The 26,207-nt window shown below is 39.8% G+C and overlaps 1 protein-coding gene across 10 annotated transcripts in view; it reads right to left on the bottom strand.

The window, feature by feature from the left end:
* Positions 1 to 294: 294 nt before the first annotated feature.
* Positions 295 to 26,207, bottom strand: part of APOO (apolipoprotein O) — a 53,641-nt gene continuing 27,728 nt past the window's right edge. For 4 of the 10 annotated variants that reach the window (XM_072815587.1, XM_072815591.1, XM_072815589.1 and 1 more), the window contains 4 exons: positions 19,413 to 19,504; positions 15,390 to 15,470; positions 4,700 to 4,765; positions 295 to 543 (listed from right to left, as the gene is read on the bottom strand). In XM_072815587.1, coding sequence (XP_072671688.1) covers positions 4,730 to 4,765; positions 15,390 to 15,470; positions 19,413 to 19,504 — 209 coding nt within the window. In that variant the 3' untranslated portion in view covers positions 295 to 543; positions 4,700 to 4,729. Of the gene's footprint in view, positions 544 to 4,699; positions 4,766 to 15,389; positions 15,471 to 18,723; positions 18,898 to 19,412; positions 19,505 to 26,207 lie in introns of all 10 variants that reach the window. The other 6 variants (XM_072815588.1, XM_072815593.1, XM_072815590.1 and 3 more) reach the window with 4 other exon arrangements.

The raw sequence follows: 26,207 nt of genomic DNA, 5'->3' as shown, positions 1-26,207 counted from the left end.
ACTTACAAGTTATGTTCTCGTGCTGGCCATTGAAGCATTATCTGTCAACTCTAGAGCCACTCTGCTTGACTCCACACTTGTGGGGCTTGGATCTGGGGCTTGGACTGTGCAGACTGCCAGCTGGTGCTGCCCTAAGGGGAGTTAACGGTTTTCTTTAACACACACCCACATCACACACATACATGTACAGAGAGACATACCACACGTACAACCATGCATACATACCACACACATGGGCACCAGATATGCTTAAACTGTCACTCAATAATACATATTAACAAAAACCAGAACAACTTTTTTTTAATTCAGAATTTTAATTATGTACATAAATAGCAACATGAGAACCAGGAGTTCTAATGCTGGACATTATCTCTAGGTGAAAGGATTTCCGATTAGTCCACTGGTAGTATGGTATCACCCAAGATAACAAAGAAGCCTGGTATAATTTTTCCTGAAGAAGAAAGCCAATTTACTACATTCAGTACTGACTTCTCTGCCATTTTTCTGTAGAAAATGCATGGAGTTTCCAATGTTTACCTATAACTAAAAGAAAAAGAAAACCATAAGTAAATTGCCAGGAAAAAAAAGACTTTAAAATTTGGCTTTTTGAAAATTCACTAGGGTTAAATTGAGAAACCATATCAGATATTTACATTACCATTATATGACCATGAGGATCATAATGAGCCATAAAAAAACTTATTTCCATTTTACAGACACTTAAACTACAAAGCAGAAAGGTTTTGTGTTTCATCCAAAGTACATTCAGATTCTCAACTGGCTATGTACCTGAGCATAATTAAACAGATGGATGGATGAATAAATAAAAAATAAATGCTTAAATGGCACAGCACACACCACATGTCTCCCCTTCTGAAAAACCAAACAACTACATTTCCGTCCATCTGCTGAAGGAGAACGTGATTATATCTCCGTCTGTCTGACGTATGTATACCTTTCTTCATATCATCCCATTATTCTTCTCTGGAATGCAACACACATCATCCAAAGACACATCAAAGACAAACTGATTATTTTTTCCTGCCCTGCCCCCTAACAAACTGATTCTTCTTCAGATTGCTTTTTTCCCCTAATACGTAAGTAATCTACTTAGCAGTTAGAGATTTTAGAGATATATTTTTAGACATAAATATATCTTCTATTTTTTTAAAGATTTTTATTTTATTTATTCATGAAAGACACAGGGAGAGACAGAGAGAGAGAGAGAGAGAGAGAGAGAGAGAGAGTCAGAGATATAGGCAGAGGGAGAAGCAGGCTCCACGCGGGGAGCCCGATGTGGGACTCGATCCCGTGGACTCCAAGATCACGCCCTGGGCCAAAGGCAGGAGCTAAACCGCTGAGCCACCCAGGGATTCCCAAATATATCTTTTAATATAAAACCAAACCTTAAGTTAAACATATACACCTCTAGCTTACCTTTTCCATCTCAGTTTATTGATCTGTTTTGGACTTATCTAAGAATCCAATACATTTACTGAATTGTTAAAACTGCAAAATGGAAATGACCAAATTGATAAGGATTCAATAGGCCATGGTAGTCCATATTAGGAAGTTATTAAGCAGCTAAGAGGAGGAATGAGATAGATCTCTAAATACTATGAGAAAAAGCAGCACATAATATATTAAGTGAAAAAAGGCAAGTTACTTCATTTGTTCAACACAGCTAAACATAGCACTGTCTATGAAGTATCCTTACCAAAACTAAACCTAAATCTGATGGAGCCTTCAGATCTATCATCTTATGGGAAATGCAGAGAAGAGAAGAACCAAGAGATAAACAGAATGACACTAAATGGATGCCCTCAGCCAGCCAGAATATGGGATCTTCTAATGAATAGGCCTGTTTTTCAAAAAAAATAATGACAGGGGGGAAATGAAGGAGAAGGAACTATTACAGTTTATTTTTTTAAGATTTTATTTATTTACTCATGAGAGACAGAGAGAGAGAGATGCAGAGACATAGGCAGAGGGAGAAGCAGGCTCCATGCAGGGAGCCCAACATGGGACTCGATCCCGGGTCTCCAGGATCACACCTTGGGCTGGAGGTGGTGCTAAACCACTGAGCCACCTGGGCTGCCCCACTGTTACAGTTTAAAAGGGACTTCAGAGACCTTCGGTCAACTGTAATGGGTAGATCTTGTTTGGATCCAGATTCAAATAAACCAAGTGCAAAAAGACAATTAGGGAAATCTGCATACTACCTGAATATGAAATATTAAACAATTAGTGTTAATTTCTTTAGGTGTGATAATAAAATTGTGATACGTTCCTTCATGGAGGTTTCAGTGTACTTGCAAAACAATTCAAGAAATATGAGCTCATTCTGTCAAAAAAACAAAAGCAGGTATGGATGTGCACACATTTATTTACATAGAGAAAAAAAGTCAAATGGTATGCCAAACTATTACTAGAAATTAACCATGGAAAAGGAATAGAGGATAAGACAAATTTTTAAAATATTTATCTAAGAAAATTTTTTTCTTAAAGATTTTATTATTTATTTGAGAGAGAGAGAGAGAGAGCGCATAAGTAGGGGGAGGGGCAAAGCAGACTCCCTGCTGAGCAGGGAGCTGGACTTGGGGCTCAATCCCAGGACCCTGAGATCATGACTTGAGCCAAAGTGAGACACTTAACCAACTGAGCCACCCAGGCACCCGTAAACAAATTTCTTTACAACAAATATGTATCACTTTTATAGATGAAAACTCCATCTCCAATAGAGAAATAAAAATTAATCAAAAAATCAAAGTTGTGCATACAGTAAGCTGAAGTCTGGCCCAGAGTATTTTGGAAAGATGAAAGAGATATTTAAGTAGTTTCCCTATATTCCAAGTTTCATGTTTCCTGAAGAGAAACATAATATATTCAATGTCAAGTTTCTGGAGGACATATGTTGTTTCCTGGCTGCTCGTGTTCTAGTCTCTCTTCCAATAGCAGATCCATCCAGTGCACATCTGGCCCTGCTCTCCAGAGATGCTGAGGATTCTTGGGTGGGGCTTAGGCCTCTTTTAACAAGCTCCTGCGGTAATTTGTTTGTATAATAAAATTTGGGAAGTACAACTTGGGGTTACCATATGAAGGGCTGTGATGTGAAAGAGGATCTGTGTTTGTTTTCTGTGACCTCTACGGCAGGATCAGAACCACTGCACAGGAGTTACAAAAAGACATATTTTTGCTTAGTGTAGCAAAGTGATTAGTAACACTTACTGATTCCGAAAAATCAGAAGCATCCCAAGATGGCTGCCCTGTGGGGTGAGCTGCCTATCAGTGAAGATGAAAGGTGAGACCACACAGGGCTACAGGGTATTTATGCTTGAGGCTTGCTAGGGGGCCAGATGACCCCTCTCAAATTCTAAGAGTATATGACTCTGGATCTCTAAAAATATGGAGAAAGCTTGAAAAAGAAAGACTTCACAACTGAGTGCTTTCATGGACTGTAAATAGCAGTCATGATTTATAATAAATATAGTGGTGATTTAAAAAAAAGACTATAAAAGAAAATTCATATTTGCTGCAGAAAATTTTAAAACATAGGACGTTACATAGAAGAAAAACTATTTAAAAAATCCATAATTCTACCATCCCAAGATATATACTTAAATTTTTTGTTGTATTTCCTGGTCTTTATCCTCTCTAAAAACGTATCATACTACCTTGTTTTTTTCATTTAACAAGTTTCCATGCAATTAAGTATTACTGAAACATAATAACATTCTTCTTCATGGATGTACCAGAATTAAGCCACTTTTTAAGAAGATTTTTATTTATTTATTCATAAGAGACAGAGAGAGAGAGAGAGATGCAGAGACACAGGCAGAGGGAGAAGCAGGCTCCATGCAAGGAGCCCAATATGGGGCTTGAACCCGGGAATCTGGAATCACGCCCTAGGACAAAGACAGGCGCTCAATCACTGAGCTACTCAGGCGTCCCAAATTAAGTCACTTTCGGCAGCTAAATATTTAGATTGTTTCCAAACTCAATATAATCTTATATAATGAAGAAATCACAAGTGCCATTATATAATTTTTAATATATATAAAAACCAATATTAATATAACTAGGGTTTTGTACTTAGCTGGTACTCATGAGTAAATATTGAATAAATGAATGAAAATAGTGAATTGAGTGTGAGAAGGAATAATACTGATTTTTCTGACTTCATCTGGTATCCTAAATTTCTCTAGCCTCAGGTTACTCAATTTTTAAAGAAAGAATAATTATACCTATGAATTCCCTATGGCACTTATAATAATATTTCTATATAATCTTGAGCTTCTCTACAACCATCATTCATTCAATAAATGTTTATTTAATGACTATCAGATGAATACAAGGGTACCTACTATAGTAAAGTGCTATTTGAAAAAAAAACATAAACCTAAGAAATAATGACACTTTTCAATTGTTTGAAACAGTTTTGTAGACAAATCCCAACTGCCAAGTTCTAGCTTGTCTAAAAAAAAATAAAAACAAAAAACCCAGGTGCTTAAGAATGAACACAAACAAGTGAAGGCACTTAAGTCCACAAATTAAGGATGGAATGAAACATCATCCCAGCCCTTTTATGTATCTACATGAGGCTGAAACTGATATAATTAATTAAGTTAAATTAAGGACAAGTCATTTCAGCTGATGCTAACAATACTAAAAATGACTATAGCGTTCTCTTGTTCTTTACCTGATTAAAATGGGCAGAGCATGGAGGATTCTACTTATTTCCAGGTGAATTCTTCACATTTCCTGGCTTGTAAGACAAAAAGTAAGAATATTAATACGGTTTAAAAAGGAAATAGTGAAACTTCTAAAGAAAGAGTGGAATGTCTCAAAGTGCCCATCTTTAGTATTTGGCTGAATACAACATTAAATATTCTTATAATGCAACCTGACCTACTTCTTAGTTAACTGAAGGAATTACTAGGGTTCCCTGAGGGCTCCACTGTAGACAGTGACTTAGGCTTGGAGTAGAGCTGGGACTAAAGCTTCATTAATCCTCACCACAGAGAACAGCTGATTCTATAAAAAAATCAACAGTGAAAAGATCTCTTTACTATTTCATGCTGCTACCATTGTTCAAGTATAAAAAAATCAAGAATAAAGCTGTTCTGTGTGCATCATCCACCATAGGGGTCAAATCACAAAACACGTTTACAATGAAAGTGGTTATAATTGGACCACACCCATTCCACCTGGCCACATCTGGGAATGTATAATTAGGTCATGTCATCTACCAGAAGTGATGTAGGAAAGTTTCTAGTAGGAAAATTACATGCGCCAGATGTTTAAGGCTTTACTTCCTATATGTTTTCAATACTCTGCGAAAACATGTTGGTAAGAACTGATATCCACCATGGACGTGAACGCTCATGACATGGCAACTGCAAACAGTAGGCTGCAAGTGAGTGGTCAATGGGGCTGGAATTCTGGAGTCTAGACTGGGCGCAGATTCTCTTGGTGGCCTTCTCGCAATTATCCATGGGTGAAGGAGCAGGGGGAGTGAGAAAGCAAAAATACATAACTAACCCCATAATTTCAGAGCATGGTTTCTAAGCAACTCCAGGCTTACTGAAGTGATTGAAAACTGGTCTCTCAACACAGTGATCATATATCCCGGCTTGCCAAGTTATACTGGTTTATACCCACTGTCCTAGCATAATTAATAGCACCCCCCCCTTCACTTTCAAGCCTATCCTGACTTGGATGATAAATTATATGGTTACCCTGTCTACAGACCACATCCATTTGATGATGAACTTCTGGGCAACAAGGCCTTATGTATTACTTGGTGGATCATCATACAACACCCATGTCTTATTGCTCTGAACAGAGCTCTACAGAACTCAGTACTGTGTGCCTTGCTGTATTCTTTGAGAGCCACAATCACACAAACACAAACACACACCCAGAGGCCTTCTTGCTGTTGCTTTTCCAACCTGCCAAGCTCTTTCCTAGGATGAGAACTTTGCAAAATGTATCTCTTGACCTAGATTGGTCAATCTCAATTTCTGCCTAGCTAAATGTTATTCATCCTCTAGATCAAGGCTGTCACATGTCCTTCAATTTACATGAGAACCTTTTATTCACATTCACAGCATCATATGCTTCCTGATTTGTATAATTCTTCCATTCATTTACTAATACATAAGTTGAATCATTTACTAATATATAGGCTTCATGAGGGCACAATATTCCTAGGACCTCCTAGCACATGGTATTTAAACATTTGTTGAATAAACAAATTAAATGCAGTACAACCTAGAGATCTGATGAGGTTAAAAAAATGTTTGGGTATGTAATTAATGAAGAAAAGAAATAAAAAAAAAAGAGGCTTCATTTACGAAGCTAAGTGAGATAACCACGTGGCAGTGGGGTCTGTCATAAAAACCATGGAGTTCTCTACCTAGTTAAATATATTTTAGGTGCGAACTACCTTATGTAATGCTTGCCAAGTACTTCTAGTGATAGTCTTATATATTCTACTATCTATACTTGCCAGCATCTCAATCTCAAAAATATAATTCATAAGTTTTTTTATCTTTTGGACATTAAGAAAATGAGCACATGAAATATTCTGGTTGAGGAAAACAACTCTGTTGCTAGGAAATTTTTCTTGTTTGGTTATGTATCACTTATAGTATAACAAAACATGACAGTCAAATATCTCACTAAAGAAATATTGAGCCCATCCACCCTATCACAAATCAGATCTCTCTTGGCATAAACTGACATGATCTCAGAAAAAAAATAACATTCTCCAACTTCAAAAGACAGATTGTGATTTAGTACAAGCCAGAAATTAATTTTTTTGCATTTTTCAGACAGCTGTATTTGAAATATTTTATAACTGATTCTCCTTATAATTTAATTTTGATACCTATCAGGTTTCATTGGTTTTTTTAAGATTTATTTATTTAGGGGTGCCCTGGTAGGGCGCCTGTTCTCAGATTTATTTATTTTAGAGAGAGACCACACACATGACTGGGGGGGGTGGAGAGGGAGAGAATCTTAAGCAGACTCCCCACTGAGTGCAGAGTCTGACACAGGGCTCAATCCCAGGGCCCTGAGACCATGACCTGAGACAAAATCAAGAGTCCGAAGCTCAATTGACTAAGCCACTGAGGTGCCCAGGTTTCATAATTTTTAAGCAATTATTATATTTTATTTAACCCAACATATCTAAAATACTATTATTTTAACATATCAGTATAAAAATGAGATAGTTTACATTCTTTTTATTTGTACCATGTCTTCTAAATTTGCTGTGAATTTATACTTACAGCACACACCTCAATTCACACTAGCTATACTTCCAGTCCTCAATAGCTTGTGGCTGCCATATTGGACTATATAGAGCTAGAGGAATAAGCTAAATAGCACTGTTATGGTTAGTTTGATGTGTCAACTTGGCTAGGCTAGAAAAGAAAATGTATTTCCTTTCCACATCCATGAACATGAATGATCATTTCTATTAGCAAAATCAAAACATTTGTTTTAGTCTAAACATTTATTCCTAATTAGTATGCACTGCCATGTAAAGAGGGATTTCTGGACAAATCTCTGAGGTATAGCATCCCACTGAAATGTCTGAGCCCCTCACTAGTTGATTATTTTAATTACTTAACTTCCCCAAATGCAGTTTCCTCATTTGTAAAATGGAGATAATAACAGAACCTGCCTCAGAGACTTTTCGTGAACAAAGAGTTTAGTACCCAGGGCCAAGCTCACAGCAAGTGCTCGATAAACATTACTTATCCTATGTAAAAAGTCACTTAACTTTTTGACGAGGAAACAAAAGGTACAGATAAACAATCTGTTAAAGACCCCAGTGAAATCCCAGTTCACTGATACCATCAGCAGAATACTGCCTCCCCCAAAGATGTCTGCATCCTAATCCTGGAAACTGTGACTCTGTTACTTTACCTGGCAAAGGAGAGTTTATGTGGCATGGGGATTTGGGTTGGTAATCAGCTGACTTTCCAACAGGGAGATTAGTTTGGATTGTTACATGGGTTCCTATAGTCAAAGAGGGAGGCAGAAGACAGGGGCAGAGAAATGGGACATGAAAAGAATTTAACTTGCAGTGGCCGGCTTTGAAGATGGAGGAAGAGGGCTGTGAGCCAAGGAAAGCTGCAGCCTCTAGAAGCTAGGAACAGCCCTCCACTGGCAGCCAGCAAAACAGACCTTGACCCTACAACCACAGGAACTGAAATGAATTCTGTCAACAACCTGCATGAGGGGGGAAATGGATTCTCCCCTGGAGCCGCCAGAAAGGAATGCAGCCTTGCTGACACCTTGATTTAGCGCCAGACTTCTGACCTACTGAGTCTAAGATAATATAAATTTGTATTACTTTCAGCCACTAAATTTGTGGTCATTTGTTATGGCAGGATAGGAGACTAAAACACGGGGTGGGGGGGGGCAGGACTCTTGACTAATGGATATAAGCCCTATGGTTCCATTTCCCATCAGAGGATGTTATCTTCTCAAGCAGAAGCAAAACTGTGCAGTGTCCTGTGACATCTGTCATGGCTCTTGTGTGCTAGGGTCTGTCCATTTTATAAGTTTCTTACAAGGATAAACTCATTTAGTCCTCAAAGCAGCCCCTGAGGTCCTACTCGCATTTCCCAGAGTGCCAGAGCAATTTCCCAAGGTTTCATGGTTTGTAAGAAGTGGGGACGGGGCGGGGTGGGGCGGAGCCTGGAGCACTCATTCCAGAGTCCAGTCTCTTGGCCATCAGGCTATGCTGCATTCTGCTTGGTCCACCTTTTCTGATACGAAAGCTTTATGCCTTTCAAAAAAGGAGATGCTCCCCACTGCCCCACTGCCCAGAATTTTTAACTTTTTATTTTGCTAAGTAATGATGTTAAAAAAAAAAAAGAAAAATCATTGCCCAGGACCTCGATTTTTTAAACAGCCAAAACTGGAAAGGGCACGAATTCAGAACAAATTTAGCTTTATGGAAAACCCACCACATTGTCCTTATGTTTATTTTTATTTTTTTGGGTTAAGAACACTTAATATGAGATTTACTCTCCTGACAAATTTTTAAGTGTATGCTTTACAGTACTATTGACTTACAGGCACTATGCTGTACAGCAGATCTCTAGAACACATTCATCTTCCATGACTGAGACTTTATACCCATTGTACAGGAACTCCCCAATCCCCTTCCCTGTAGCCCCTGGCAACCAGCATTCCTCTTTCTGTTCCTATGACTTTGACTCTGTCAGATACTTCATATAAGGTGAATTATGCAGTATTTCTCCATTTGTGATAGAAATATCCGAGAGGATCACTTTGAAACCACGTAACTTATGGAGAGCTAAACTTGAGTGTGTTTAGCAAGCTGAGGAATTTGGAATGGAGGAAGAGAAAGCAGGGCATATTTACTCAGGGTGGTGGCTGCTGCTTCCCTTTCATTTTCCTGCTGAGCCAGCAGGGGCCTGCACACAACTATTAAAAGCCCAGCTTTAGAAGTTCTGCTCAGTTTTCACGTTAGTAACAGGTTTATATTTCTTCATGGATTTTCTTTCCCTTTAAAGACTTATTAAGATTTTGCTTTTTAGTTATTGTTGGCCTTTAAGAGTCATTCTGCAATTCTTTCAATAGTAACTTGTTATATTTTTTTAAAACCTAGTGAAAACTAAACATGCCATTTACCGAGACACTGCTGTGTTTGGCTAATTATAGGACAACTCCAAAAGAGCCATCTGTAACCCTGGGGCCCCACGCCCACAACTGGCTTCCATCTCAGATACTCCAATGTTGGGCTGATACTATTGTGAAAGGGTTTCAGATTAGCAATGGACAATCAGTAAATAGTTTCAGGCTTTTATTAAGCTCCTAGACTCAGAGTGAAAACCATAATGGAAAAAAATCAATAAAACCAACTAAATTAAGAACTTCTGATGGTCAAAAGACACCCAAACTGAAAAGAAGCCATCTGCCAACACATGATGAACAATATTAGCATCTAGGAAAAAAATAAAGAACCTTTATAAATTATTAAGGAACGAACAAATTACTCATGCAAAAAATGGCCAAAAAACATGAGTAGGCGTTTCAAGGAGGAGAAACCAATAAACACGTGAAAAGATGTTCAACCTCATTAGTGATCAAGGAAATATACATTACAACTACAATGAGAAATTCTGAGACCATTGTGACATGCTAGATAGTGAGGAAACTATCATATTTAGGTCATGTCAAAAGGACTCAAAGCCAACTTCTATCAGCCAAAGTGTGACAATCTGAATTTTAATAAGGAGTAAGAATCATGAAACATTCAAATCCAAATATATATAAATCTACAAATTCATAGCTATATTTAAAAAACTAACTAGTGACCTTCTGAGGATGAGAGGGAACCAATCCATTATTTTGAAAACTGGATACATAGGAGAAAAAATAAAGCATCTATCCTGTCTCTCCTCTAACTGAATGAGTAAATAGTAGATGAGGGGAAGTGGTTCCTTATTAAAGTATTCCAGGTAATATGTGAAAAATGACATGACAGAGGTCAGTGAATTAATGGATCTGGGCACTGGGCATCAATAACCACTAACCCCAAAACAGCAAAGTAAAAACCAGACTTAGGTGCCTACATAGATCTACAGCCTTGCCAAAAGGATCAAACACAAACCTCATCAAACAGTCATCTGAACCCAGCTGACAATCTGCAGGAAATGCAGAGAAGAGAGGAACATGGTCAACTGCATCTTAAGTGTGCCATCAGCAAAGCTCAAACTAACAGAAAGTCTCTAGGTCCAATATGCTGGGTTCTTTTAACAAATACATTGTAAGGAAAATAAAAAGCTAGAAGAAACTGTAGATTAAAAGTGACTTAAAAAGGGTGAAGGGAGACTTAAAAGGTATCTAAAGTCAGAAATAATAAGAGGAAAAACTCAAGTGACAGGGATAAATACTTGGGTGATAAAACCATAAAGAAAAATAAGAAGGCTATTACTATAGAAGTCAGGGTAGTAGGTAATTTTGGATGGAGGGAGAGAACTGTAATTGGAGTAGGCTACATGGAACGGGTTCTGGGAAGGCTGGCAAAATTCTGTTTTTGTCCTTAGATGATGGTCATGAAGGAGTTTGCCTTATTCTAATTCATTAACTATAAAAAAATGAATTAAGAACTGGGGAAACCTGAATATGGACTGCATACAAGGTAATGTTTATATAAACAAGGAAATGTTACTTTTCCCTGATGTGATAATGGTATTGCGATAATAGTGTCTGCATTCTTTGGAAATACATGCTGAATTGCCGATGTGTAGAAAGCACAATGATGCCTACAACTAAGTCTCACATAGTTCAGAAAAAGAAAATACACGTGTGTGTAAGCACCCACACGTGTAAAATAAGGCAAAGCAAATGTAGAAAATGTTAACTGGTGAATCCAAGTGAAAAGGATAGTAATTATGTACTATTTCTGCAACTTTCTGTAGTTTTGAAATTTTTTCAAAATAAAAATTGAAGAATAAAGCAAAACCACACACACACACACACACACACACACACACACACACACACCTCATAGTGAAAAACTATTTTAAAGCTACCAGAATGGCAAAATTAGAAATAACCACTTATTAAGTAAGACTATTTAACGTCACCTAGTAAAACTGATGTGCAGACCCTATGAACCAGGGATCCTGCCCTAGGAACACTCTTAATAAAACAACTAGTCATCAACATGGCTATTTTCCCACAAAGGAATATTTTATAGGAGTGAAAAGGAATCAACCATAGACATATGTGGCCCATAAACATGTTAACAGGACAAAATGAGTTACAGAATAGTACAGATAGAAAGACTCTATCTAGATAAAAATCTTTATATGTGTATTTGATACGTTTATTTATATTTTCAAGACAAAAACCAGGCAAGCTCAACTACAATGTTTTAGAAGAACAAGGAAATGAAAAACTAAACTCTGGACAGTAGTTCCCTCTGGGGAGACAGAGGCAGGAGGAGGAGGGCATGAAGAACTTGGAAGGCACTGGTAATTTCCTATCTTTTATTTTTTATTTTTTTTTAATTTTTATTTATTTATGAGAGAGAGAGAGAGAGAGAGAGAGAGAGAGAGGCAGAGACATAGGCAGAGGGAGAAGCAGGCTCCATGCACCGGGAGCCCGACGTGGGATTCGATCCCGGGTCTCCAGGATTGCGCCCTGGGCCAAAGACAGGCGCTAAACCGCTGCGCCACCCAGGGATCCCCAATTTCCTATCTTTTAAAGGTGGATGGATGATTGTATATATGTGGTCATTTTTTTTTTAATTTTTTATTTATTTATGATAGGCACACAGAGAGAGAGAGAGAGAGGCAGAGACACAGGCAGAGGGAGAAGCAGGCTCCATGCACTGGAAGCCCGACGTGGGATTCGATCCCGGGTCTCCAGGATCGCGCCCTGGGCCAAAGGTAGGCGCCAAACCGCTGCGCCACCCAGGGATCCCATATGTGGTCATTATACTGTTGGATTTTAAACTCTGCTTCTGTGTGTTTGTCTATAAACAGAGGTTTTGTTAAGATTTTTTTTAAGTAATCTCTATAGACACCCAATGTAGGGCTCAAGCTTACAATCCTGAGATCAAGAGTCGCATGCTCCACAACTGAGCAAGTGGGGTGCCCCTGTAAACAGAGTTTAAAATCCAACAGATATCTTCTATCTGAAAAAACAAACAAACCCTAGACCACACTAGGCTGACAAGATTTCTGGACACACCCAGCATTGCTTCACAGTTCTGACAAAGAGTTCATTTTAGCTGAAGCAGATAAATTTCTCTTAACTGACCAAAGACAATGACAGAACTGAAAGACTACCTCATCCGAACTTTATTGGTCGAAGACTCAGTGCAAACAAACATTTAGTGTTAATTCCTAAAAGGGAAAAGGAATGTGGCAGAGCAGAAAAATGCCACTGGCTTATTTAGGGTTTTTGAGAGTACTACAGCTCCACAGAGCAAATAATATAATTGAGAACTGAGCCATCATTCATACCATTGAAAATTTCAGAGCCCTGTTTTAAACACGATGTCCACAATTTCCTTTTGACTATTTAGAAACAAAAGCACATACATTTGTTAGATCACTACAGTGATAACTACGAACCACCATGAGTTAGACTGCATCTAATTGAGACTGCTAATTTCAAGCCTGACTTGAAAACCAATTTCCAAATAAGCTAAGAAACAAACAAAAATCTCAATCATGAAGTGTCCTGTCCCCCAGGTCTCCTCAGAGACAGTTCCTGGGCCCCAAAGGATTCCTGTTCCAGGGTAACTTAAATCTTTGCTCTCATTAATAAAACAAAACAAAAACCACTGAAACCCACAAAATTCAACAAGAAGGGGGAAGAGCGATCAATAAAAAACAATGGCATTTCACTATCAAATAATTCCTGAAATCTAAGTATATCAAAATTTGATTAGCGCTTTCTGTTGTTCTTCATTTAAAACTTGTGCTAAAGGTTTAAGTAGTCAACATCAATTTTATTACCTCCACCAAGAACACACAACCATCAGGAAGATTGTGCTTTCACAGTTAACAAATGAAAAACATTACATTCTCAGTGACTGAAGAGGACAAGGGTGCAGAAGACTAATGAAAAAAACTGCAGGCCAACCATGAGCTAATTAGACATCTTTACTATCTCACTCCCCAAAGACTCACATATAAATGTGAGTAGCTTTAATATCCAATGTTTTCAAATTACCATAAAATGCTACCCTGTTTAACTTACATCCCAACCACAGTCCTGTTGCTTCTGCCCTGGGCTGAAGTAGAGAAAGCTATTTCCAAGCTAGACGCTATGGAGGGATTCCCTCCCTGGTTTTCATGTGCAGCGGGTCTGAGCTGCCCACGGACACCACAGCAAGCACTCAGAGGCTCCAGGGGACACCTCCCAACTGGCTTTGGTGCACATGTGTCTGTGTTACCCCCACAGTGAGCAACTGGAACTGAGGATGAGTTTCGTTTTCCATGTTTCTTTCTAGGGCTCTGTAGAGCTTTCCCGACATTCTATTTCCTTTCCCATATAAAGCTCAGTGTGGACCTAAGGAATTCTTTAAACAGGAAAGCAAGCTTCCAAAGAAAATGTCAGAGGAATGAAAACAAAACTATGAGTGTTTATTCTTTAAAGGGGATTGCCAAAGGGCGCTTGATATTAATGTCGAACTTCCTACTCAAAGCTAGCTTAAACAGGTTCCATAGAGACTAACTCCTTTAAATACCACTAACACAAAAATGAGTCTTTAAGATTTCATTGGTAGATTATTTATGTAAATAATGAGGAGGGCTTATGACTTTTTAAAAATTTTCATTTATCCATTCATGAGAGTCATACAGAGAGAGAGACAGAGACACAGACAGAGGGAGAAGCAGGCTCCTGCAGGGAGCCCGATGCGGGACCCAATCCCCAGATCTGGGATTATGCCCTGAGCCAAAGGCAGAGGCTCAACCACTGAGCCACCCAGGCATCCCTATAATTGATTCTATAATGTTACATCCAAATTCCAGTTCAAAATTCTGGATTTCAATTTTGACAGAATTCTTTATATTTTTTAAGAGTATTTTGATTTGAGATGATGAAGTCAAAATGAATTTCCTTCAATCTATAATGCAGAAGGTATGTTAAATGTAAAAACCCTAATTCTTCCTTATTGAACAGTGCCTCCAAGGGCTTGGAGGAGACATGTTGCCTTGTTCTATATTCATTCTTATCAGAGGAAAGAATGTTCCAGCAAACAGGGGCAACATTCAATTAGCTATGGGCTGCAAGAAGAGATGAAAGATGACACCTTCTTACAATTATACAACGTTCTCCCTCTGCTTCTCATCCACCAGTCAGCATAGAGAATATGGTCTGTAGCTGGTGGCTGATTCCCAACACACCACGACACATGCCCTTAAATGGGCCAAGAAGGCTAGGGGATGAAGAGATACGGTCCTGCTAAAGGAAAGGAGGAAGGCAGTAATAAGTGAAATAGCAAGAGGAGGAGACTTGGTTAGTTTTCTTGCCTGGGAACACAGTACGTTCCCTATGAATCCAATTTTGATAAAACTTTCAGATAATATGCTACACTTTGAGCACATTATAAATACAATAGAGAGAAAATTATGACCTAAGACTACAGTGGAATGCCTTTCATGGTCACCACTTATTCAGCCCTGCTGATAATAACCAAAAGCACAGAGGTTCTATTGCTCCTCCAATAAAGGCCACCAACAGAGAATCTGAACTAGAGGTGTAATGAAAAACAAAAAAAGCAAGTTCAGGCAATGGGATTATCAAGAATCTTACAAAATCCTAGAGAAACCATATATTCAAACCAAAAGGAAGATAATGAAAAAGATCTTTCTCACCTTTTGAAAGTTCTCCTTCCACAAATCTTCTACGACTATGTATCCTCGTAAACCCCAGTCATATAATTTCTCCCCACTGACCTTGAAACAAAATATAAAAGATCCATTGCTATTCCATACATGACTGGTATGAATGAGAATATTCCACTTTCCTTTTTCCTGTTTCCAAAACAACTGTATTTAAGCATGATGACCCCAGAAGCCCTGGGACATACACATTCAGGCTGTGCAACGTAAGCAAATAAAAAGATAATGAGAATCGCAGCATAAGAAGAAAACACAGTTTGGTCATGTAGTTACTGTGCAAAATAATCTGCCATAAATTATAGGTGTATAAGGAAAAAAAAAGTAGGAAGTCAACTGGTGATATGTGAAACTCCTGAAAAAGAGACATAGAAAGAAGGCTTCCGCCTATCACATCTAGCACGTCAGAGCCAACCAAGGCACATTTGCCCAGCTGAAAATCAATCATTCATTTCAAGGGCCTGGGTAAAAAATACGTGAACCTAATGAAGATGTTAGTTTTCCCAGGTCCCCCAAAACATAAAATATTCAAGTTTCTACAGGGATTTTTGCCTCTTGACCGAAGATTCTTTCTACAATATCCTGAGAGGTAGGCCCCCAGGTCAGAGAATACTTCGGAGCCAAGGAGCTCACTACTTAGTATGATATTGTAATAGCACTGCACAGTGATGGATGGTAGCTACCCTTGTGGTGAGCATGGAATAATGTAAAGACTTGTCAAAAAAAAAAAAAAAGACTTTTCAAATCACTATGTTGTACGCCTGAAACTAATGTAATATTGTGTGGCAACTATACTCACATTAAAAAAAATTTAAAAATTAGGGGCGGCCCAGGTGGCTCAGCAGTTTAGCGCCACTTGCAGCCCAGGGAGTGATCCTGGGGACCCAGGATCAAGTCCCGCGTGGGGCTCCTGGCAGGGAGCCTGCTTCTCCCTCTGCCTGTGTCTCTGCCTCTCTCTGTCATGAATAAACAAATAAAATCTTTAAAAAAAATAAAAATTAAAAAAAAAACCACTGGTCTACCTTTTGCTAGCTAACTTTAACTGTTGGAAAATTTTTTTAAGTACTGAGCTTTTTTTTTTTTTGATAATTTTATTCATTTATTTGACAGAGAGAGCACAAGCAGGGGGAGCAGGAGAGGGAGAGGCAGACTCCCCACTAAGCAGGGAGCCTGATGCAGGGCTGGATTCCAAGACCCTTTTTTCCAAGAAAAAAAAGAAAAAAAATGCTTCTAGTGGGGCACCTGGCTGGCTCAGTTGGTAGAGCATTCAACTCTTGATCTCAGGGTCATTGAGTTCAGGCCCATGTTGGGCATGGAGCCTACTTAAAAAAATGCTTCAAGTAATTTGCATTCATTGGTCCTACATATGACAAACTATGGAGTTTCCACTTCACATTTCTGAAAGCAGTTATTATTCTCTCTCATTTTTGTAATAATTCATCTATGTATGGCATTTTAGTTTACAAAGCACTTTCACATGAATTATCTCTATTCTAAATAACAACTCTGTGCAGTAAGTACATAAAATTATAAGGAAATATTCAGAGGCTAAGTGACTAATCTAACTAAGGTCATGGTGCTAGTAAATCCAGTGGTCATTGCAAGACACTGGTTTCTTACAATTTATATTCTTCCAGTTGTTCTGTTCTTAAAATATATGATTCTCAGACTCACTGGGAGACATAGCAAGCATTTACCACATATATGACACTACTCTTGGTGCTTTAAATTTGAGTGGAAAACAACATTTGTCAGGTTTTTTTACAATACTTCTCTCCAAACATGACTGAACAAAAAACAATGTGAGCAATTAAGTGGCTGGTCCAAGGTCAGGGTATTCCTTAAAAAAAATTAAAACTGTGAAATAGGAACTAAATGACACTAAAACAGTAACAGAAAATCTCTTTTAATCACTGGTGTCTCTTTTGTTTTACTGTAGCAAAATATACATACAATTTACCATTTCATCCATTTTGAGGTGTACAATTCAGTGGCATTAAATACATTCACAGTGTTTTGAAACCATCACCACTATCCATTTCCAGAACTTTCTCATCATCCCAAACAGATCACTAATGTTTTATATCTAGTGAAAATAAAGTTAATTGTTGTGTTCTGGCTTACTCTGAATACAAAATAAAAGACAAAATTCCTTCCCACTGACTTTAAAAATAAATTAGAATACAACTCATAGTTGCGTCCTACTATCTTGGCTGTGAATACAAAAGATCTTTTGCAACATATGCTGTGGAATATAAATAAAAAAGACCTCTCTACTCAGGGGGCAGCCACATATGCTTCTCAACCAGCAGCTAAGCCCACTCTCCACACCCTACCCATTTACTGTTTAAACCACAACACACTGAGATGATGTATGATTATGTTTATGATCCAGGGCAGGCAGACGTGATTCACTGTTCCTGAGCTGGGGCTGAAGCAGGCAGAGGGATATTAACTGTCTGCCTCCAGGACTGTTATAAACAATGTCAAGCCCATGCTATAAAGATCTTACTGGCATTTGCTAACCAAAGCCACCAATTTCTCACAGCTGGAGCCATTGGCCTCCCACATACAATGGCAGTGCAATCTAGGAATCCAGACTCAATCCTGTCCTAAGCGCTCCAGGGAGCTCAGCATTGGATCAGTCTGGCTCAGAGCCCCGAGGGCCCAACTCCAGTGACGGCACTGCTGCTGCTCCTCCTGGGACCAAGCCTCCGCGTGACAGAGTACCTCCAGTGACTGGGTCCATGTCTCCATATGCTGTCTAGGACTTCAAAACCTAGAGCTTGCCTTGTCCTTGCCAATTTTCCATGGCACTCTGTGTCTAGAGTTGCACTAAGTCCAGACACCACTGCCCTAAGGAAGTCTAGTCTATGTCAGTGGTTCTCAAACATCAAGGACATCTGAATCCCCTGGAGGGCTGGCCAAGACACAGATCACTAGCCCTAATCCTCAGAATGTCTGAGTTAGTCAGGCCGAGCTAGGGCCTGAGAAATGTGCATTTCTAACAAGCCAAGTGATCCTGATGTTGCTGGGCTAGGGACCAGATTTTGCGAACAGTTGGTCACATGAATTGTGTCCCTGGAAATGCACATGTTGAAGTCCTAACTCATAGTATGACTGTATTTGGAGATAGGGCCTTTAAAGTAGTAATTAAGGTTACATGAGGTGATAAGAATAGGGCTCTAATCCAATATGACTGGTGTCATCATAAGATGAGGACGAGACCCCAGGGATGTCCACACATAGTGGAAAGTTGGTCACCTACAAGCCAAGGAGAGAAGCCTTAGGAGAAACCAACCATACTTACACCTTGATCTTGGACTTCCAGCCTCCAGAACGATGAGAAAATATATTTCTGATGTTCAAGACACTAAGTCTGTGGTATTTTGTTACAGAACTTTGAGCAGACTAAATCATTGCTTGACCCATCTTGCCTGCCAACTCTGTTCTCTGAATTGACAGGATGCCATCAAGCTGAGGCCTGAGGGGAAAGAAAGGAGCAGCCAACTGAGAGCCCTGAGAGGGGCATTCCCAGCAGAGAGGACCATACTCCTTGAAGGCCCCAGCAAGGAAAGTGAGGCTGGGACCAGGACCAGGGAGAAGGTGCAGAGGGCCAGGGCACAGGCCTACGCCTGCAACTCCAAGGAGGACTAGGTACATTCCAAATGGAAAATGACCCGTTCTAACCATCAGCATTGGAGTCTGAGTCTTCATGTACTTGAGACTTCTATGTAAATGTGCCAAAAAAGTATCTTAATTTTCTTTGACTAATATTCAAATTAGTGTGCACTCTCTGAATACTGACACGATTGGAGAGAAGGCCAGAAGTGAGGCACATGGCAGAGAAAGACATTTAAATTTGTGGTGGTTAAGTACATATGCAAACAAACTTTAGCCTCATGCTATAAAAGCTGCAAAATAAAATATATTAAGCCATAAACCCAAACATGCATAAGCAAGAACAAGGGACACTCCAGCTTTCTGGGTCTAACTTACCTGGACAAATACAATGGCTTGTTGTGGATAATAAAGAGAGGCAGCTAGTCCCATGAACCCAGGTGGATACACCAGCTTCTTTATTTTTGACCCTATTAAATAAAAGGTTGTAGATACCATCAGACAATTCACTACCCTTAACATCACAGTTTGCCCTGGACACCTAACACTGAAAAAGACTAATTTTCTTTGGACCTAGATTAACAGAGAACATGCCTGATAATGTCATATGCACCAAAAAGAACCACCACACTTTCACAGCTTTTGTGAGATAAATTCACATCACTCACCCATTTAAAGTGTATACTCAATGGCTTTTGGTGTATTCACAGAGATATGCAACTAGCACTACAATCAATTTTAGAATATTTTCATCACCCCAAAAAGAAACGCCATAGCCATTAGCTGTCACCCTCCCTACTCCCCCATTCTGGCATCCCTGGGGAACCACTAATGTACTTTCTGTGTCTACAGATTTGCCTACTCTGGAAATTTCACATAAATGTAGTTACATAATATGTGGTCCTTGGGGATGGGCTTCTTTCATCAGCACAATGTTTTCAAGAGAACCAACACTTGTAAGGGAGCAAAAACAAAGAATGTTTTGAAAAGAAGCACACGGCTGGTTTCTAAAGTTTATGTTCTTTTAGAGTAAACTGGCTTCCTCTTTAAGTACTCAACCCAAGCACTGCTCTCCTCTCCTTTCTAATACCCCATAAAAATAACAGTAAAAGGATAAAATACAGGTAATAAACCCAAGACCAAGAGGAAACGAGTGGAGGGGCCATGGGGAGAAAGAAGTCTCATCCAATTTACAGAAAGTGGAGAGCGGACAGAAGCAAGAAGACACATGGCTTTTAGGTCCAGATGAGGGGCTGCAGGGAAGGAGGGAGCAGAATGGCCCTGGCAGCCCAGAGACAGCAGGTGCTGTGGAGACCTGAGGGCAGCCACAGATCAAGGTGAGTGGAGGCGGGGAAACAGGAGGACTACCAACATGCAAATTCAAGTCCTGTGCAGAGCCTAGGTGATTTTCTCCTTCTTCTGTGCTATCTTAGTGCAAAACTGCCTGTGGCTAGGCAGTCTATCCAGCCAGAATTTTACAAAGGTGGACAAGTGTCTCTAAAGAGGGGCGCCTGGGGGGCTCAGTCAGTTAAGCATCAGACTCTTGAGCTCAGCTCAGGTGTTAATCTCAGGGTGAGTTCAAGCCCTGCATTGGGCTCCACACTGGGCATGGAGTCTACTTTAAAAAAAAAGAAAAGGGAGTATCTCTAAAGAAATGTGATCAATTTTCTGCTGAGAACCAAAACAGCTGGTGTGTGTGGTGCGAATGTTACTACTGAAGAACAGAACTTTCCTCGCACAGAGCCCCGACTGTAGGCACCTTCCATGTAAAGTCAGTTTCTTTTCAGCTCACCCTGAGGTAGAACCTGCTGGCCAGTAAGCCCCACCTGTACACAAAAAGATCCTATTAGCATTTCAATCACCTTGCTCTTAAACATGACTGTACAACCAAGGATCACTAGTCATTTGAGGAAAGCCTACAACATAAAAGAGGAGATAAAGACAAGCAAGAAAGGGGGAAAAATGACCCTACAGGAAACAAAAGAACTTAAAAACAAAACTATACCTGTTATTAAGTATCACTGAATAAATCCAAGAAGCTACTACCTTAAAAGAAAAAAAAAATGTTCTATGAAAAAGGAACAATCAAAGAACAAGAAAGAGCTACTTGGAAATGACAAAAGCAAAACAAATCAAAAGGAATACAACAAAATTATCAGGAAAATAAAAGAGACATATTAGGATTGCTTAAACAGCCCCATTGCTAATTAACAGTTCAGGAAGGAAAAAGAATAAGAGTAAATTGTCCAGGAAATACAAAACAGATCATCTTCCTACAGCTGAGGGCTGCAGGCCACCAAGATGCTCAACCAGGAATGAGATGTCAATGTGTTAGTCACAATACCCTGGAAGTCCAGAACACTGAAGATTAGAAGATCCTCAAAGCTTCTGGGGGGATGATGGAAAGGAATGAATCACTTCAGAAGGAACAAGCATCCAGACTGGCTGCTGACACTCACATCTGCAATGCCAGATGCTAGAAGACATGGACTTCAAAGTTTGGATGGAAAACAAATTCTATATCCAACCAACTTGATATGAAGGTAGAAAGTAATTTTCAGATTTGCAAGGATTTGAAAGTTTCCTTCTGACATGGGCTTTTTTTGAAAGTGACTTGAGCATGTAGTTCAACAACATGGCAGAGCAAACCAAGGAGAAGATGACATGGAACCCAAGGGAATCAAACCCAAGAGAGTATAGAGTCCTGTCTCAAGACCACAGAAGTATTGAGCCTCCATCCAGATAGCAAGAGGATGTATGAAAGAGGGCTTTAACTACCTCCATTTTGACCTCAGTCTGCACTTTGCAAAATTTTTAAAGATTTTATTTTTAAGTAATCTCTACACCCAATGTGGGGCTTGAACTACAGCTCTGAGATCCAGAGTCACATGCTCTAAAGATTGAGCCAACTAGGTACCCATCAATCTGCACTTTCTGAAAGATTAAATTTCCCTTTCCAGCTTATCTTTTAACTCAGGCAAAAGACCCTGCATGCAAAACATCCCCTGATAGGAATCAAAACTACCCCCTCAAACAATAGGGACTGCCCTGAACCAGCAAGACTCCATGTGACTAACCCTATGACAACTATGGGCTTGACCTTCACTGACTACCTGCACTTGCCCACTGAACTTTGTCCCACATTTTCCTTACATAAGCCTGGAAATATTTTCGGCACTTTGGAGACTATCTCTGAGACGCAAGTCCACTGTCTTCCAGGTGCTGGCCTCACTGAAATAAATTCCTTTCTTGTTTCAACACCACTCCCTTCCCCGCCTTTGGATTTTGTCAGTGACTACTGACCAAACCTGGTCTATTTAAGACTCCCAACGACAGCTGCTCTTACACCCCTGTACCCCAGCTACATGTAGAGCCCTGGGAAAAGGGGAATGGGCAGAAGAGGCAGCAGCATGGAGAACTGGAGAAGCCTGAGAATGAGGTGAAGAAAACTGGTAGAGGGTGAAACAGGAGAATCCTCTAGAAATGAACTTGGACCTAGAGAGTCTCTGCTGAGAGGCACAGGGTTTTTCACATGGGACACAGACAGATGATAGTGCAATGTATGTTACTAACACGCAGTCAGGATAATCTAAGTGCTGTTTATTGGTTTTAAACTTTAAACAGACATATCTCCAAAGATGGAACTGGGGTTACAGGAGACAAAACAAACATTATCAATCTAGACTCTTCATAAATTAATATTTCTCTCTTAATCCTACTGCCTTGATTGAAAGGACAAAATTACTCTAGAAAACACTCTCTTATCCCTGGGGTCCCACCTGTACCCTTGAAGCTTTAAGTTCCTGAGCAGCTCATACAAGTGAGGTCCAGGTGAAGGGCAGCACACCTGACAACCAATCATTTCTGGGTCATTTACAGAAAACTGATAAGCAGCAGCTCTTGGGCCTCCAGCTCCTAATGGTTCCTACAATGAGCTGGGGGCCCCAAAAATTCAGGAAGGAGGTGGGGAGGGGAAGAGCCACCAGAAGACAACAACAGTGGGCAACAACCACCTGCCACCCTTGAGTGACCTGGCTGAGTCTACTTTCTTTGAATGATCACCCGCTCACCTCCTACTAGAGAGGTGCCTCTTGTCACCACCAGTCATGGCCATTCTCATCAAATGAGGAGGATTACCTTCGCATTTATGCTCAAGAAACCCTATCATATGATCCAGTAATCCCTCTTCTGGGTATACCCCCAAAGAAAATGAAATCAGTATCTCTTTTTTTAAAAAAAGATTTTATTTATTCATTCATGAGAGACACACAGAGAGAGAGAGAGAGAGAGGCACAGGCAGAGGGAGAAGCAGGCTCCATGCAGGGAGCCTGACGTGGGACTCGATCCCGGGTCTCCAGGATCACGCCCTGGGCTGAAGGCGGCGCTAAACTGCTGAGCCACCCGGGCTGCCCAAAATCAGTATCTCAAAGAGATATCTCTGCTCCCATGTTCACTGCAGCATTAGTCACAACAGCTAAGACACGGAAACAACCTAAGTGTCAATGGATGAGTAGGTAAAGAAATTGTGGTACCTATATGAATGGAGTATTATTCAGCTTTAAAAAAGGAGACCCTACCATTTGCAACAACATGGATGAACACAAAGGACATCATACTATGTAAAATAAGCCTTAAACAGAAAGAACAAAAACTGCACTATCTCACTGATATCTAGAATCTTAAAGAATCAAAATGTATAGAAGCAGACAGTAGAAGTGTGGCTACTAGAAGCAGAGTGGTGGGGAAAATGAGGAGATGCTGGTCATGGGGTACAAAATTGCAGTTATGTACAATGAATAAGTCTAGAGAGTAATATACAGCAAAATGACTACAGTTAATAATACTGAATCTTGGAGATTTACTAAGAGAGATTACAGGTGCTTTCATCTCAAAAAAAGTTAACTATGATAGAAAATATGTTAAGCAGCTTGACTGGAGTAATCATTTCACTATGCATATGGATATACATACATGAGAGGGAGCTGGGGAAGCTTATATATATATATATATATCACATATATATATATATATCATATATATATATCACATCATACATCTTAAATACATACCATTTTTACTAAAAAATAAAATTTTTTAAAAGTTAGACAAAAAAAAGAAATGAAACTGCCTGGAGGAATCTTCTGAGCCCATCCTGCTGCTGCCAGCATAGGGGGGCCATCCACCTGGAGGTGGCTGTAAACCACTGCAGACACCCAAAAAACATACCTACCATCCTGCTCATCTTACTCAGTATCTTTTTTTTAAGATTTTATTTATTTATTCATGAGTGACACGGAGAGAGAGAGAGAGAGAGAGAGGCAGAGACACAGGCAGAGGGAGAAGCAGGCTTCACGCAGGGAGCCCGACATGGGACTTGATCCCAGGACTCCAGGATCACGCCCTGGGCGAAGGCAGATGCTTAAGCACCGAGCCACCCAGGGATCCCTCTTACTCAGTATCTTATTCAGTGACCAAACCTGATGTTGTTTATCTCAGACCTTTTTACCCCAGCACCCCGAGGAAAAGACCCATAGTTGAATATTTGTGCATGAATGTGTGTGCACATACATACTTTTTTAAAAAAGAGTTATTTAGGGCAGCCCGGGTAGCTCAGCAGTTTAGCGCCACCTTCACGCCAAGGCGTGATCCTGGAGACCCGGGATCGAGTCCCGCGTCAGGCTTCCTGCGTGGAGCCTGCTTCACCCTCTGCCTGTGTCTCTACCTCTCTCTTTCTCTGTGTGTCTCTCATGAATAAATAAATAAAATCTCTAAAAAATTAAAAATAAAAAAATTAAAAAGATTTATTTATTTGAGAGAGAGAGCAAGAGAGAGAGAGAGCATGAGCAGGGGAATGGACAGAGGGAGAGAATATCCAAACAGATTCCCACTGAACTCAGAGCCTAATGCAGGGCTCGATCTCACCACCCATGAGATCAGGACCTGAGCCAAAACCAAGAGTTGGACGCTTAACCAACTCAGCGAACCAGGTGTCCCCATGTGTACTTTTTTGAAATAGAATTATTGGAGTTTTACATTATTTTAATGCTACTGAGTCCTCCGTGGAAAAGGAAAAGGAGAGAGGAACAAATAAACCAGCAAGCAAAAACAAAGGAATAGAACCCACTGTAGTGGGTGTCCTTATATTGCTGTTCTGCCAGGGAAAGCATAGTCCCCAGTTTTTCTCAGGATGGTCACCCCAGTGGATGTGCAGGGGGATAAACACCAGACAGCACAGCAACGCACTGCAAGTATGTGCACACGCACAGCAGAAGCAGCTCTCTTTAGGGCCATGCTCTAACCCTGAGAGGAAGGTGGGGAAGCTAATTTCACTTGATTCCACATTCCTGGCTCCCTAACAGTAGCCAAGACTCCAACTCCCTGGCCTTGAGAGCTTCATAAATTTCAAACACTATATAAATAAGATAGGAATGCTTTTTGGGACAGCTTTACAAGAAGGAGGCGAATAATGTTTCGAATAATGGGGCAGGGGAGAAAAGTTAGTTCAAGTCTTCCACAAGTTGATTAGTAAAAATGAACTCTAACTTTAGTTCTTCTATATTGTGCACAGGCTGGGAGGAGGGGCATAGAAACTATGACAGGAGGTCATTGTAACAAGTTGAGGGAGTGGCACCAGTGCCGCCTGGCTCCAGATTCTGAGATAACACTTAAGGCATGCACAGAAGAGCTTTTTAAAACTGGAGGAATGGGTACCAAAGCAGTCATGATAGTTAATCTTTTATAAGAGTCTGATCACAGCGTTCATCAATTCTCTATTTTAGGAATTTTTGTAAAGCCTGAATTTTATCGCCAGTGAAAACTCAGTAGTTTATAACAAATTTATGTCATTATAGTGAAGTACCTTGTCACCCTTTATCCTATAAATTTTACAATCCAGCAGCATAGTGTAGTAATATGTTTCAGTTGACATTCGTTAGCTTTTAAGTGTTTAAAAAATTTAATATCCTCACTGATGACTGAAGCTATGACACATCCAGAAATTAATAAAATTTCTATGAAATCACTATTCTATTTACTGTGATTAATAGCCTGATGTCAATAGTGAAACAAATAGAGACAGTTTCTCAGGTGTGACAGACTTTAGTTAACAAAAATTTACTCTTTTTGTACCAGAGGGATAGTAATTTGATCAAGTAAATGTGCCTATAAAGGATA

Source organism: Canis lupus, chromosome X (genome assembly GCF_048164855.1).
Source record: "Canis lupus baileyi chromosome X, mCanLup2.hap1, whole genome shotgun sequence".
NCBI classification, from domain to species: domain Eukaryota; kingdom Metazoa; phylum Chordata; class Mammalia; order Carnivora; family Canidae; genus Canis; species Canis lupus.
The sequence above is the reverse complement of the archived record's forward strand: the minus strand, read 5'-3'. Positions and strand labels throughout refer to the sequence as shown.